General features: G+C 38.9%; 1 protein-coding gene across 1 annotated transcript in view; it reads left to right on the top strand.

The window, feature by feature from the left end:
• The first annotated feature begins 1,358 nt into the window (after positions 1-1,358).
• Cd96 (CD96 molecule) overlaps positions 1,359-14,693 on the top strand; it is a 76,783-nt gene continuing 63,448 nt past the window's right edge. Inside the window, 4 exon segments of the mRNA XM_051190939.1 lie at positions 1,359-1,480; positions 2,868-2,959; positions 5,076-5,318; positions 12,723-12,841. Of these exon segments, the coding sequence (XP_051046896.1) occupies positions 1,359-1,480; positions 2,868-2,959; positions 5,076-5,318; positions 12,723-12,841 (576 nt within the window).

Genomic DNA, 14,693 nt, shown 5'->3' with positions numbered 1-14,693 from the left:
TGGAGCCCAGTGAAGTCACCAGCAGATACACAACTGAAGGGCAATGACTCCCCATGTGTCTGAATCTCTCAATAGCAAATACTTCAGCAGCAAGGGTAGGGCCCCTTGAGCTCCTGACTCTCAAAGAACCTATTTTCATATAGACCCAATGCATTCTGCCTCCCCTTTTACCTTTCATCCTTTCAACTTGCCTACTCCCACCCTATTTATCTTTCAAAATGTTTCTTTATGCTCAAACAATATTTCGTTATGCTGATGCTGGGGTATGGGTGGGGAACCAAACCTAACTAATTCTCAAGTGAAGAAGGGAAGTTAAACTCTATAGCCTGGACTTGAAAGCTCTCTGAACTTCAAACTTGCCTCTACATAGCTTTGTTTTACATCCAGCTATGCTCCAGGAGAACAGCTTATATGCACACTGCATCCACCTTGAACTTCAATGTTGCCAAGCCTTGGCTCTTCCTATTTCCTCTGCACAGAATAACCCACCTCCCAGTCTCTTCCAGGATGACTTCTCTAGCACCTGGCTAAGTTCAGAATCCATCCTTGAGATGATTCTAGCCATTCCCTCCCTCTCCCTATTTCAGTCTGTAAATCCCATGCTGCCTGTTCACTCAGGCAGCCATTTGTATTGTCCAGGTGGAATTTTGCTTTGTTTGCCTGTTTCATTTTCTGATGTACATGGATGCTTTTTTCCCCATTAGAATGGCAAGTTTCTAGAGAACAAAGATCATGATGTTTCCATTACATTTTTCAATGACCTAGACCTGTGTATCTTTAGTGACCCCTGAAGGGTCACAGTAAATATATTTTAGTTAACAGAATCCTTGAGTGTCGCATTTTAAAACACACTGGAAAGTGCACAAAAAATATACCACTTCACTTTCTTGCAATTTATGTGAGTGGGTTAAAAATAAAGGTCCAGTTATATTTGAGTTAATCACTGTAGCAACCGTGAAAATAAGTTTACCTCTTGTTCCCTTCCCTCTCCTCGGTGCCCTCTTCTAATTGAGTGTGTTTAGATAGACTGTTTAAAAACTTTGTCCAAACACAGTCCTGGCCTTCCTCTCCAGCAGAAATGCATGTGCATTCCAGCTCCTCTTTGTAAATAATTGCATATGCCTCTGAAGTTCAAGAAGTTCAAGGTTTCTCTTCATGCTGTGAAACTGACTTCTGTTTCCTTTTCATGTGCAGTAGGCTGGAATACAAGGCAGAAGAGATGCTGTGTGGTTTGGGATTTGGTGAGCAGAGAGGATAATAGGAAAGATTGATAAGGCTTCATAAAAGAGTTATTTTTAAGTACAGAGAATGCCTATCCCCCTGCTGAAAGGGCCTTTAGAAAATATTACAGGATAGGAATGCTGTGGCCGCCATTCCCATCACCTGGGATAGCTGCTTTGGTCTGCAGGCTGCTGCTGCCACCTGCTGCAAAACAACAGCCATGGAGGGGCTGCCACTTGGGTCTTGCCCAAGGCATCAGGTACATTCAATCTGTATGCCATGGGTACCTGAAAATTGTCGTCTCTAGGAGTCTAGATAAATCCCAAAGGAAAATTAGTACAATCCTGGACACAGATATTCCTAGGATTTAGAATCATGAACCAGGAGTCCAAAACAAAACAAAATGAAGCAAGCAAACAAGCAAAACTAGCTAGAGGACGTAGATTTGCCCAAAAGCAACTGATAAGTAACTCTATTAAACCACCCCAGTCAGAGGCTGGGATTCTATTAAAAGTGAACCTGTAGCTCTTTTAATCACACGTTTGTTTTAATGGGACAGTCTCGCTCTCTTTTTAAAGCTTCTTCATTTTAATGCAATAAGAGATGTCAAATACTCCAAGTAAGAACTCAGTACATTGGGATTTTTATGACAAATGGAGTAACAGGTGACAAGTTCTTCTCCAAGAATATAATCTGTCCTCATCACATAGGAACACCAACTCTCAGATTAGAGTCTTTATAGCACATCTCTTGACTTGTTTTATTTTTGTTCTATCATTGAATTATCAGAATTCCCAGCTAAGACAAAGAAAGTTACCCTGAGCAGTTACAACACTTCCTGTCCTCCCTTCAAGGGTCTGAGCTCCTAACCTTCCCTGGAAAAATCATCATGGCTCCCTGACTTAACAAACCCACTGGTGTGCTACATAGTTCTTTATGGTTTTGGGCTTGGCCAAATAAAGCTCTTCTTATACCATCATCTAAAAAGACCCCTGGTCATCACAATGAGGGATTTCCCCATCTGGCCTCCAATTATTAAGACAAGGGGTGGAAAAGACACTCCCTTCTCTCTTCACACCCCAGACATGTGGATTTCCTTACAAGAAACTAGACAACGAATTCAGTCGGATAGCTGACATCACTCCCCGTTATTTTTCAGAGTTTATTAAAATCGGACATGTTAATCATTGTTCTTTCACCCTGAGGCAATTTTGGAAAGAAAATATATCTCAAGATTGTACTGAAACGCTATTATGAGAGGCCAAAAAGCTGCTGTTTGCTAAATGACTTTGTATTCTTGAAAGGGGATGTATAAAAAGCACAGGGGGACTGCACTGCACCGTTTCCTTTGTTTGGATTTTAGAAGCAGCTTGACTGACAAAGAGACTAAAGGAGAGAATCTTGGGATATGAAAAAGTCTTTTAGAGGTGAGACACAAGGTTTCAGAGAACATTTTCTGCATTGTTCTTGTGAAGGTTATACTTAGCCCTGAACCACACTACTTTCCTGTCTGCATTTCATTTCCTGGGGAATTGCCAAGCGATCAACACCCCCAACCTGTGGTAATGTTGGGGTTTTTGAGCACGAGTAGGGTGGCTGGAGTTTGCTCAGCTAAAGACATCAATCGACTCCTGTGATCATTACAGAAATGCTGGTGTGAGCTCTTCTTTGGGAGACATAGGGAGAAAATGGACATACTGTGCTGTTTACTCCATCATCCAGATCCAGTTTTTCAGGGGTAAAACTTCTGGTCAATCCTTTCCTCTCAGATGGCTGCTTTAGGAAACTTTGCTCCTTTGAGTTGATCACTAAAGGGCAAACTGTTGCTGAGGTTTTCAGATACGTATGTGACAGCAACAGAAAGATGCTAGAGTTGAGATGGGATTCCTCATGAGCACTAAAATTAAAAGGGGAGTGGATGGTTTGGGCCATTGTTCTGGCCACTCTTCACCATTTTACCTCTTCAAAGAGTCTTGAGTAATTGGAAAATTATGTCTTGGAGAGGAAATGCTCCTGGGACATCATAAAGGCAACTCCAGAAAACTAAAAACACCCTACAATCATATCCATGGTCGGAAAGCCTTACTCAGCTTTTAATCCTGTCTCAAGCATTTCCTGTTTCTTCAAATTAACAAGTTGTTTCTCCTCCGCAGTGCCAATGCCATTAGTTGTTGGATGTATGTGAGGTCTTAGTCACATATAAGAAGTGACTTGGAAAGCAAAGAGGATCCCTGTGGCCTTAAGGCCATCCTTAGACCAGAACCTAAAAGGCCTATTTCAAAATCAAAGGACAAAAGCTTAGTTCCAAATACCACAGTACAAGGTTATTATTGAAAGCCTGAGTGACTTAAGAATTGGTATGGCTATGAAGAATGTAAGAGTTTCTGAATCAAAGACATTGGAATTGGTGATGTAGGTAGGCTCACAGGCACATTATTAAAAGATCCCTCCCAGGGAGTTAGACTCAGATGTGTAGACCTCTGTCTACCCAAAGTTTGTGCATTCACAAATGCATAATAATTCATACCCACAGAGTATCTTTGAGGTCTTGTTTCTTCTCGACAGCTTGTCATCTTTTTATCCTTTCCCTTTGTGAGCTCCAGGGGACTTGTCACAATAATGTATAACTTCTGTAATGGTAAATTCTAAAACAGAGCCCAATGTTTCTGAAGACATATCAAAGGCTCAGGGCTGAACAAATCTTTAGTCGTCTGTACCATGCAGCCAGGTTGCTGATGGGAGAATCTTCTTTTATGTCTGACATATCATGAGCTGGATAAAGATGATGCCCTAGGTTACTATTACCTGAGGCATCTCCTACTTTCTCCTTGGTAGACATAACTACATGGAGATGAAGGTCCCTTCATCCTCTGAGGGTATGTCAAGGCTCTTCCTCTACTTGGCCAGAGTGAATGTAGGAGGCAGTCTGGAGTTATGAAGTTAACACTGAAGGAAAACTACAGATGTGACTAATTGCAAAGAGAATTCGTGTTCTCTTAAGGGGTGGTCTCTAAATGATCTACTTAATTTCTCAGTGCTTTCCTTTCCCTTTTGATAAGGTAGCATAATGTCACTCTTATGACACATGCAGATTAAAATGACCGCATGTATAAGAGCCTCTAGTAAACACATAGTGTTTTAAAAGAAAAATCATTTTATTATGAAGAACTTAGAATTAAAGTGTGGAAAAAAACTACTGTACTTAGACTAGTTATTACAGATGCTGATCCAGAAAGGTCAAATTCATGTGTATTAACACTTTCATAGTAAATTTGCCAGGGCACTTCACTAGGCCTAATTTATGGGGCTGAAGAGGTAGTTCAGCAATGAAGGGCGCTTTCTACTCTTATTGAGGACCTGAGTTTGATTCCTAGTATGAATATCTAGCAGCTGTAACTCCAGTTCCAGAAGGATTTATGGCCATCTATGGGCATTTTTACTCATATTTCCACACAGACACATACTCATACATATAATTAAAAAATAAAAATATAAGCCTTCAAATATGCTCAGTTTTATTCACAGTCAGAGACCTTCAGTTACCTTTTGGGTAGACGAAAAGACAGAAATATGCAGGTCCATAGTTTCCTCTCCTCATCCTAAATCACAAGGGGTTTTCTTTCCTGTAACAGCCAGGAAGAAATTCCAGTTGCTTTCTCATACCAGTGAACTAAACAGGGTTTTTAAAGAGTCATTGTTAGGTTTTGTATGCTGAAAATGATTTTTAAAGCACACTCATGCACATGGGCACACATACCAACACACACACACACACACACACACACACACACACGACCTAAAGGGGCACTCCAGGTAAATTATACAAACTGATTACTTACATCCTTCCTTTCCAGAGGTATGGGAAGAAATATTCAGTGTAGGACAAGCCACATATGCTCCGCCTGATTCTGATGTCAACTTGACCTGCCTAACAAAGGAGAAAGGCTTCCTGGTACAGATGCAATGGTCCAAGGTCACTGATAAAACTGACCCGATTATTATTTATCATCCCCAGTATGGCTTCCACTGTGTCCTAGGGCACACCTGTGAGTCCCAGGTGGCATGCATAGAAACTCAGAAGAATGTAACGCCGATTGGCAATGAATGAAAGGTTGTTTCAATCATGACACACCAATGCCAATACTTGTTTGTATGGCACAATGATGTCTTCTTTTGACCTCTTCATACACCAGGCACACATATGTACATGAAGGAAAAATATTCATATAAATAAAATATAAATAAATATTAAAAGTAAGATGGGGAATTGCAAATGACTGGAGTTAATAGTAGTAGTAATAATAATACAGTGAGGGACTTTTCTTTTTAGAGTGGTCTGATTATAAGAGGGGATCTAAAAGAGTGGGATCCCATGAGATATTGTCAGATGTTAACACAAGTACACCTAGACTCTGGCTTTAGACACAGCTTTGGAACATTGTCCCAACCCCAGTAGATTATGCTATCATATCTCTAAGGGCCCGATCAATACCCCATTGAGAAATAGCAACATGGTTATATCTTCCATTGCTGTGCTAACAAAACTACCACGATCTATCCTCCAGACAACAGGGGATATATTATGGTTCCAATGAAGGCAATAATGGGGAAGACGTATTCAGAAATGAGCAATGTTGTGTTTAAGAAAAGTCTGTTTCTTAAAACAAATGACAATGAGAGATACTTAAGTTTGTAGCTACTGAAAACTGTAAATAGAATTCGAGTCATATTTATGTCTGTGGTTGGAAAATTTCCAATCTTCTTTCTGAACTTTGCTGTTGATCCTCTGAGTCAGATGGAAAACAATGGCCTAGTGATAAAGAAGGGATGTTAGTACTGTATATACATACAGGGTCACAATTTATAAAAAGGCAAACAAGAAAGAAAGAACGTTTTACATAATGGTGACAGACTGGAGCTAAGGACAGAAACACAGGCTTATACTGGAGCGAAGGAGTGAGAGTTTGACCTAGAGCAGATGCCTGCTGTCTAGCAGCATGGCCAAGTCCCCACCCAACCATATGCCCTCTTTCCACCTCATATTCTCCCAATCTTTCCTTGCCTTTTCTCCTGTTTATATCTGGTTCCTTGCTAAGCAAGACATTCATGTTTCCAAGCTGGGTGCGTAAGCAATGCACACACATGCAGTGAAAACACTTAGGAAGAACATAAACAAATTCAAACTGAAGTGATACATGAGTCTAAGTAAGCCAAGGCCAAAGCTCAGAGCTCAGAGGTGGCTGGGTTAATTACCTCTTCCTGTTTCCTCTTTCTTGACATCTGAGACCACCTTCCTGGGTTTTTTACAAAACTGTGAGTGTCTAAGTCCCGGTTTCATGTCCCCTGAAGGCTCAACAAAGAAAGGCGGCTATCTGTTCCCTTTTCATAACATTTTGTCCATGTGTGTCTTAATGCGCATAAACTGTGAATAGGAATGGAAATACAATGAATAATTAATTAGGTATCTGCTTTCATTTCATTTTATTTTGATACATTTCTCCCTAAATTGGAGTCTTTGAATTATTTGAAGAAGGATAGTTCCCTGAGTTAGTCCTTGGTTTATAAGAATCTACATTTCAGAAATTGGAATGCTACTTAAGATTCTGCCTCTTTTAGCCTATGAAAAATTGTTGTTATAGGATGAATTATAAGAGTATGGCATGGTTTAATTTCCCAAATTGCAACCAAAGCCAAGGGATTGTTAATGTCAGAAGCAACAGTGATAGTAGAAGCACTAAGAAGAGACATAGCACAAATAACCATAGTAATAACAGCTGGGTTGATGGTGTAGCTCAGTAACACAGTATCTGCAAGCTCCCGGGAGGCTCTGAGCTCCACCACCAGCAACCTGAAAAAAAAGGAGGAGTGATGATGGCAATGACTAGTAATATTCTGATCTTGAAAATATAATGTTGAACAATTGCATGCACAAGATCAAGCCAACATGGATGGGAGGGCTGTGTGAGCTCCCACTCTTAGCTAAGAAGCTAATGACAGTCAATGGCTTCTAAGCAAGAAAGAACCAGTTTTCGTTAAGATTCTGGGCCTTGGTTAATAGATTATGATTCAATGAATAGCCCACACCTATAAGTATATATGAGCAGTACAAATTGGACTCTGGGTTAGAAAAATTATTTAGAATAGGGCACAAACTTGAGAGAGGAAGGAAGCAGATCTGGTCGATGTGGGGAATGGAAATGTTTAAAACACATTGTATGCACGTATAAAATTTTCAAAGGATTTTTAAATGGTATTTAAATGTTGACAAATCATTAATAAAATATTACTTAAAAATAAAGAAACACATATAAGCTTCGGAACTGTAAAGGAGGAAGGATCATGAATGGTTAGAAACCTATAAGGAGGCACTAAATGTTGAAACATGTACAAACATGGAATCCATGAGATAACTCACTGTAAATTACCACCATTTACCTTTTAAAATATAAAAATTTCAACGAAAAAAGAAAATATAACATTGATAAGCTAAGTCTTACTTATGTGATTAACTCTCTGAAGGCTAATTTGTCATCGAACCTGAATACTGACTGTGCTCAATGTCTTGTAGGCATCCTTTGTCCAGCATATAGTTTTTGAGAGATTATAGTGCTGAGTACCAGGGATACAGTAATGTGGGATGCAGACAAGATGGCCATCAATTCTGATGCTTCTGGGAAGACAAATGTTTATTGGATTGTATTTAGGAGCATGAAAGGTATTGACCACTTAGCAGGAACTTGTGTTGGTGGCATTATGGAACAGAAAGAAAATCAGATAGGAGGAAGAGCAAGAAGTGGGAGGCAGGGGAATGGGGACAATGAGTATTGACATAGCTTCTAGCAACTGATCAATAGCAATAGAAAGAGTGTGAGTGTTTGGATGAAGTTTTGTGTTGGTGTTGTGGTGTCTGTGGTTTTAAATAATGCAGGGGACCTAATTATACTCCAAAGCCAATGGACAGGATATACTTAAGAAGTGTTAACCATATCACACAGTGGGTAAAATAAATCAACTAAGATTTCTGGGAATATAGGGTCACTGAGATCCATAACAGGTAGTCAAACTATTCAGAAGTAGGAGGAAGTTTTATGAAGTTTCTAATAGCATACATCAATTACCCACAAATCTAGGTTTCACTGTGACATTTTATACATACATCTAATTGATTTTGATCTTATTCACCCACATTACCTTCTCTTGTTCCTCCCACTCCTGGTAATGTCCTTCTCTTCCCACCTAATCTCCCGTCTCCCTTCATGTCTTAACAAAACACTTTCAAGTTATAATAGTGAGGAAGGGGAACAAGATGATTGCTTGTGATGAGGGCAATGTTGCCTAATATTTTAGTATTTTTCTATCAGTTAATCTATTCCCCCAAGAAGTCTGAGAAGGTCCAAATAAGATAAACACAGAGATGCCTATAGTACTGGAAGTCAAAAAGAAAAAAATCATAAAGTAGTGATGAAAATAAGTAAAGCATAGAAACAAAAAAAAAAATTCATGGCTTACAGAGGACCGATAGAATAATCAAAAAATCAAAAACACTTCTCATCAGAAAAACCAGGGGTCAGAAGACTTGCCCAAAATAGAAGATTAAGTCTTCTAAGCCTTTCTCCATCTAGTGAAATTGTCCATTTGAGATATAAAACCATATTTGTCTTCTTACATGCTAGGGTTTGAATGCCCATCCTTACATAACATGGAAACTTCACCTCCAAATTCATATGTTGATGGTATGTAAAGGTAGAGCAATGGGACTGGATAAAGTTCCTAGAGTTGTGCTCTCATGCTAGCATCATTCATAAGAAATCTGGGCTGCCCCCTCCAGTGTCCTCCACCCAATGACATGCTTTCTCAGTCAGTGTAGAACGTGTGGACATCTTACCTGGGCCCTCAGGACTCTTGTTTCTAGATGAGCCACACTAACTATCTAGCTGGACACCCACCAGCTTGGTTCATTTATGCTGCTTTACACAATACTACAGGCTGGCCAGTAAATGTGAAAATGAGTTTCTCACCGTTCTGGAGCTGTGAAGGCTAAAATCAAGTCCCCACTGTGTGTCAATGGTCTCTGGGTAGGAGAAAGGAAGCATTGCTGAGTTTTGCAGGTAGCACTATGCTGCTAAACTATTTCTCAATGACCAAGGGGGCAGGTGATGGAGAAATAAGCTATAGGTGAGAGGGCTGAAGGTTCCTAATGTCTTGACTTAGGCAATTGCAGTTTTACAAGGAAAAGATGATTCTTAATTTGATGTTGCCATTAGTCAATGTTCAGCAATATGAAATGATTGTATTTAGCATTCTTGCCCAGTGCCCATTTTAGTTTTGTACTTGTCTTTTTTGTTTTGCTTTGTTTCTTTTTGGTTTTGTTTGGTTTTGTTTTGTTTTGTTTTTGAACCAGTGTTTCTCTTTGTAACAGCCCTTGCTATCATGGAACTCACTTTGTAGACCAGACTGGCCTTGAACTCACAGAGATCCACCTGCCTGTGCCACACTTGCCTATTTGTCCTTTTGTTTTGTTTTGTTTTGTTTTGTTTTTTAAACCTACCTCTTTGTCGCTACAAGCCAGTCTTTTCTTCCTACTTCTCCATTTTCTGGAGCTCTATTGTGCTGTTGTTGTTGTTTAGAACATGTATTTATGAGTATCCTCTTCCTTATAACAAGTATTACTAGAGCCAAATGTGAATGGCCAGGACTCACTGCACGGATGACTGTCTGGTCTGCATGCTCTATGGGAAAATCCCTGGGAAATGCTGATGTAAGCAATGCAACCCTGAGTCTTGATGGGACCTTAACAATACCTTGTGTTTTTTAATATTTAAAGGTTAATATCATTGTATTTAAAATCTTTAGGTCACATGTTCTTTCCTTGGGTATATTAAATATATTCATCAATATTTTCTACCATGAAATTGCTGCCAAAATCCTATTAACAATAATCTCATTTTCTTCCCCCCACTTAACTGATTGTTAAGTACTGTCATAAAATGCTGCTTTATGGTGTCTGATCTAAGTCAGGTTCCTTACTTCAATGAATCTCTAAATATATGTTATAGCTATTTTTTATTTTAAGAAAACTTTCTAACTTGTGATTTTTAGCATTTATGCTATTCCATTCTTCTTTGATTTTTCCCTTCAAAGTCTTTTGTCACACACACACACACACACACACACACACACACACACACTTATTTGACTATCTTATTTTTAATGTTATTTATTTACATATTTCCTTCAATTGACTTTTAAAACTTCTTTCAATACATTAGCTTTTGTGCACATATAGTTTCAGTTTTGTTCTGGCTTCATCTCATTCTTTGAGTGATTTTTGAAAATGATTTTCTGAATTACATCACCTATCTTTTACAAGTCTTCTGTTCTTCAGTGACCTCTTTTATCAGCTGCTCCATTTTTGCACCGTTTATATCATTTTCATTCATTCACCTCATTTTGAACAATGAAGTAGTAGCTTTTATTTATGTATGAATATATCACTACTTTGCTTTCATTATTACATAAATGGTATTTTATTCTTTCGCCTTTTTCTCGCTGTAGCTTTACAGCTCATTCTACTGCACTCATTTTTCTATTGCTTTTCCTTAAGGATGGTTTTATTCTTTCCATGAAATGCTAGCCAGGCTAGCTCCTCTGTAGCCTTCATTGTGTCTACAGCCCCTAATGTGCTATTTTCAAGGTAAACACTAGCTCTGGGACTTATGGGATGTACTTCCTTTCCTTTTGTCTCCCACTTTTATCTGAATTTCCTCTTTGAATTCTCATATCGGATCTCACTTAATTTAGGTTCTTCTCCAAGAGTTTCTTTGCAGCACCACAAACCTTCCTCTGTCCCTGGATGGGGGACTTTTTCCTGTTCCCCAAAAGAAACTGGTGATCTGGGGTCTTTAAAATCCCTTCTCCATCCTGCTGCTCTTCTCAGATTAGACAGCTGTCTCTACAGAGATCACCAACTGTTGCGAGTAGACTTTCCAAAGCCCAGCAGAAGTACAGTTCACTTTCCTGTTTTCTTTCTGCACAGTTGCTACTACTAGTGTGTTGCCCTTTATGGATGGTGATATGCTGTAGTTTAATATACTTGTAGATGCTTTCTAGGTTTTAATTTATTTGTAAATTATATATTTATATTTAAAAAATCTATGCTCAGAATCAGAGCAAACTTCAAAAGTAGAGGTGATGAGATGCTACACACCTGTAACCCTCTTGCTTGAGGCAGGAGAATTGTGATGAATTTTAAGTCAACTTGGGCTATGTAGCAAGTACCAAGACAGTCAGGAACATACAGAAAAATCAAAAAGTTAAATAGTATGTAAACGCTAATAACAATAATTATATATTAACTGTATATTGGATAATGGTCATTAAAATACTATTACATATGCATTCATTTTGTGAGCATCATGGATATTAATAACAAGATTACTATGTTTAAACTATACTTAAGCAAAATAAAATTAAAAAGTGGTATGCATGTGTTAGAATTTTGATGGTATTGTACAAATAACTACATTTGGAATTACTATGGTAGTTAGATTTCTTTAATATTAACGGACAAGAATCTTCTAAAATATATACATGTATGTGTGTGTATACATACATATATATATGTGCATATATATATATATATATATGTAGAGAGAGAGAGTAACATAGACTATCCTCCATTATCTCTAGGTTCCATAACTACAACATCAGATAAGGAAGTTTTAGAAACAAATTGCATGTATACTGAACATGCCCTGCCCCTAAAAACATGCCTTTACATTATATCTGTTCTAAGTTTTCTAGGATATGCTTGAGTCATATGGAACTTGAGTGCCTAAGAATTTTCTCTTGAGACCAAAGAAAGAACAGGTTTCTAGAGCATTAAACAAATGTGTTTAATGTGAGTGTGTGACACTATACACTTGTCAGAACCCATAAGATTTACAATGCGTAAACCTTACAGCAAGCTGTGGGCCCTAAGAGCTAATGATTTGTGAGTGTAGGATAATTTATTATGACAAAGGCACTACTCTTGCGCAAGATACTGACAACAGAGGAAGCTGTGTGTATAAAGGTGAAAACTACGTGTACATAGGAATGGTCAGTATTTTTTGCTCACTTTTGCTGTGAACCTACAGCTTCTATGGAAAAAGAATACGTCCTAATAAATTTTAAAATACAATTACAAAGTAGGTTATAAGACTTCATATTCCTTCTTATGAGGACATATAACCTGAAGATGAATGGACCTAGTTGGGGTTAAAGCAGAAGAGTATATCAAATAGTTTCTCTGTGAGTTTTCAGTGATGAGCAATTCCCCTGGCTTCCCCTGGCTCAGTTTTGCCATTTAAACAATGAGGACTTCGGTGGGGTTCTGCCTCGTTGCTTCATAAGTGTCTTGAAGATAGATGAATTTCTATTCTAAACTGTTTCTGTCTTTTCAATAAAATGTACCTGATATGCCAAGATCCATGCATCTTCCACCTTATGTTTTGTTCCAGTTATACTAGATGAACGCAACCATACAATAGAAACAGAGACGAATCGGACTCTGGAAATACCATGCTTTCAAAATACCTCCTCAGAAATTTCACCTGGGTTCACCTTTGCATGGTTGGTGGTAAGTGTTGCCCTTTTCAGTGAATAACTGTAATGATCTTTAAATATTAATGAGGTGAAATGAATAGCAAGCAATACTAGAGAAATACTTGATGAGACACAGGCATTATGCCAGTGGCTGGGAAAGGACTGGGGAAGGAAGGAAAGGGCACTGAGGTGTCTTCTAACTAGGCAAGCAGTGATGCATGCAGTGGGACTCCAAAATTAACTCCTAAAGGTTGATTTCTGTTTTAAATTATAAACCAGACGGTGATTGTTCAGAACACAAGTGTGAGGCTGCCCTGGGGAGGAGCTACATACAGAAGCCCCCAGTCACAAATATTTGTTTTATAAACAACATATGTAGAGACATAGAGCCTCCTTTTCCGGAACCTGCATTGCCACAATCTTTTATTGCTTTAGTCAAGAAATGCAAAACCTGATGCTTATGAAACACAAAGGAAGAGGCTGGAGAGATGGCTCAGTGCTTAGGAGTGCTTACTGCTCTACCACAGGACACTAAATGGCATACAAGTTATTCAGTGCCCCCATTCTGACAGCCATAGCTGTAGCTGCATGCACACACACATACACATACAGAAACACACTCACACATTCATAGACACACACACATGCGCGCGCACGCAATCAAATATGTCTTCTTTAAAAACACATGTGAATTGTGTATGGGAGACACTGGCCCTGTGGAAACATGTTACTGTTCAGCACTGTTACTGAAGCAGGGGCTGCAGGCCTGTAGTAACCATGACCTTTAGAAACCACTACAAATGGCTGGACTGAGGACTTTTAAAAGTTGCATATATTTATTTAAGGGGGGGGGGCGCGCAGTATGTACCATGACGTGTATGGAGGTCAGTGAATACTTTTCTGGAATCAGTTTTCTTTTTTCACCATGTAGTTCCAGGAACAGAACTCAAGTCACCTTTTTACCATTGTCGTGTTAAATTGATGGTCACTACATTCATGCCATTTGGTTGGTTAATGAGTGCCAGCTCACTAGATGTCAAATACTAGATAAATGCTAGGTCTCCTTTATCTAGTAGTGTTCTTCAAGAAAACTTGGAAGGTGGCATAGATCTTATGATCCCATCAGGACACTCAGAATAAATAGGGGCTGGAGAGAATGCAAATTAGGTTGCAGAGTGATAGGGTGAGTCTTAAACATCAACAGACCCTTGCACCACACTGTAGTATAGACAAATTGAGGGATGCCTTTGAAAGACTCCTTCCTTCAAAGGGAATATTGTGTTGGCAATATGCTGATTAAATTCCTACTGTGCACTCTCTTTTTAAATGTCAAAATCTGTTTGCTTCACTGACTTACACCAGTGCCCCAACTACTGGTGGTTCTAGAATTTACTAAGCCTGATGTGAAAACATCTAAGCTCTTTCAGTCATCATTGCTGTATGTCTGCAGAGGTCACACAGATTCTTACAAACAGGAAACAATGTGGCTTTAAGTAAAAGGCTAAAGAGAAGAGATGATGAAGATTAGCTCAGCAGGGCAGAAACCTGCTGTGCTGAGCCCAGAAACCATGGGAAACTGCAAAGACCTTCTGCCCCAGAGTGTTTCATTAAACCCCTGGAAACAGTTCTACATACAAAAACCATCCAAGTCTCCAGGATGTAAAAGTCATGTTGTGGAGTGTGTGGAATTATAAAATCTAATTAACTCAGTTGTGAATCTCACGAGGAAAGTTATTATTAGGATTCTCAATATCATCATAAAAATATATTTGCTGTGAGTACCTGGTCTCATGTCAGCTGTGTGAAGTGGAACAGATCCCTTGCTTTGGGGGAGTTACACTCAGGGCTGTGCTACACTGAAAACAATAGGCATCAGACACAAACAC

The sequence above is a fragment of the Phodopus roborovskii genome, unplaced genomic scaffold, assembly GCF_943737965.1.
Source record: "Phodopus roborovskii unplaced genomic scaffold, PHOROB, whole genome shotgun sequence".
In the NCBI taxonomy this organism is placed as follows: domain Eukaryota; kingdom Metazoa; phylum Chordata; class Mammalia; order Rodentia; family Cricetidae; genus Phodopus; species Phodopus roborovskii.
The sequence above is the reverse complement of the archived record's forward strand: the minus strand, read 5'-3'. Positions and strand labels throughout refer to the sequence as shown.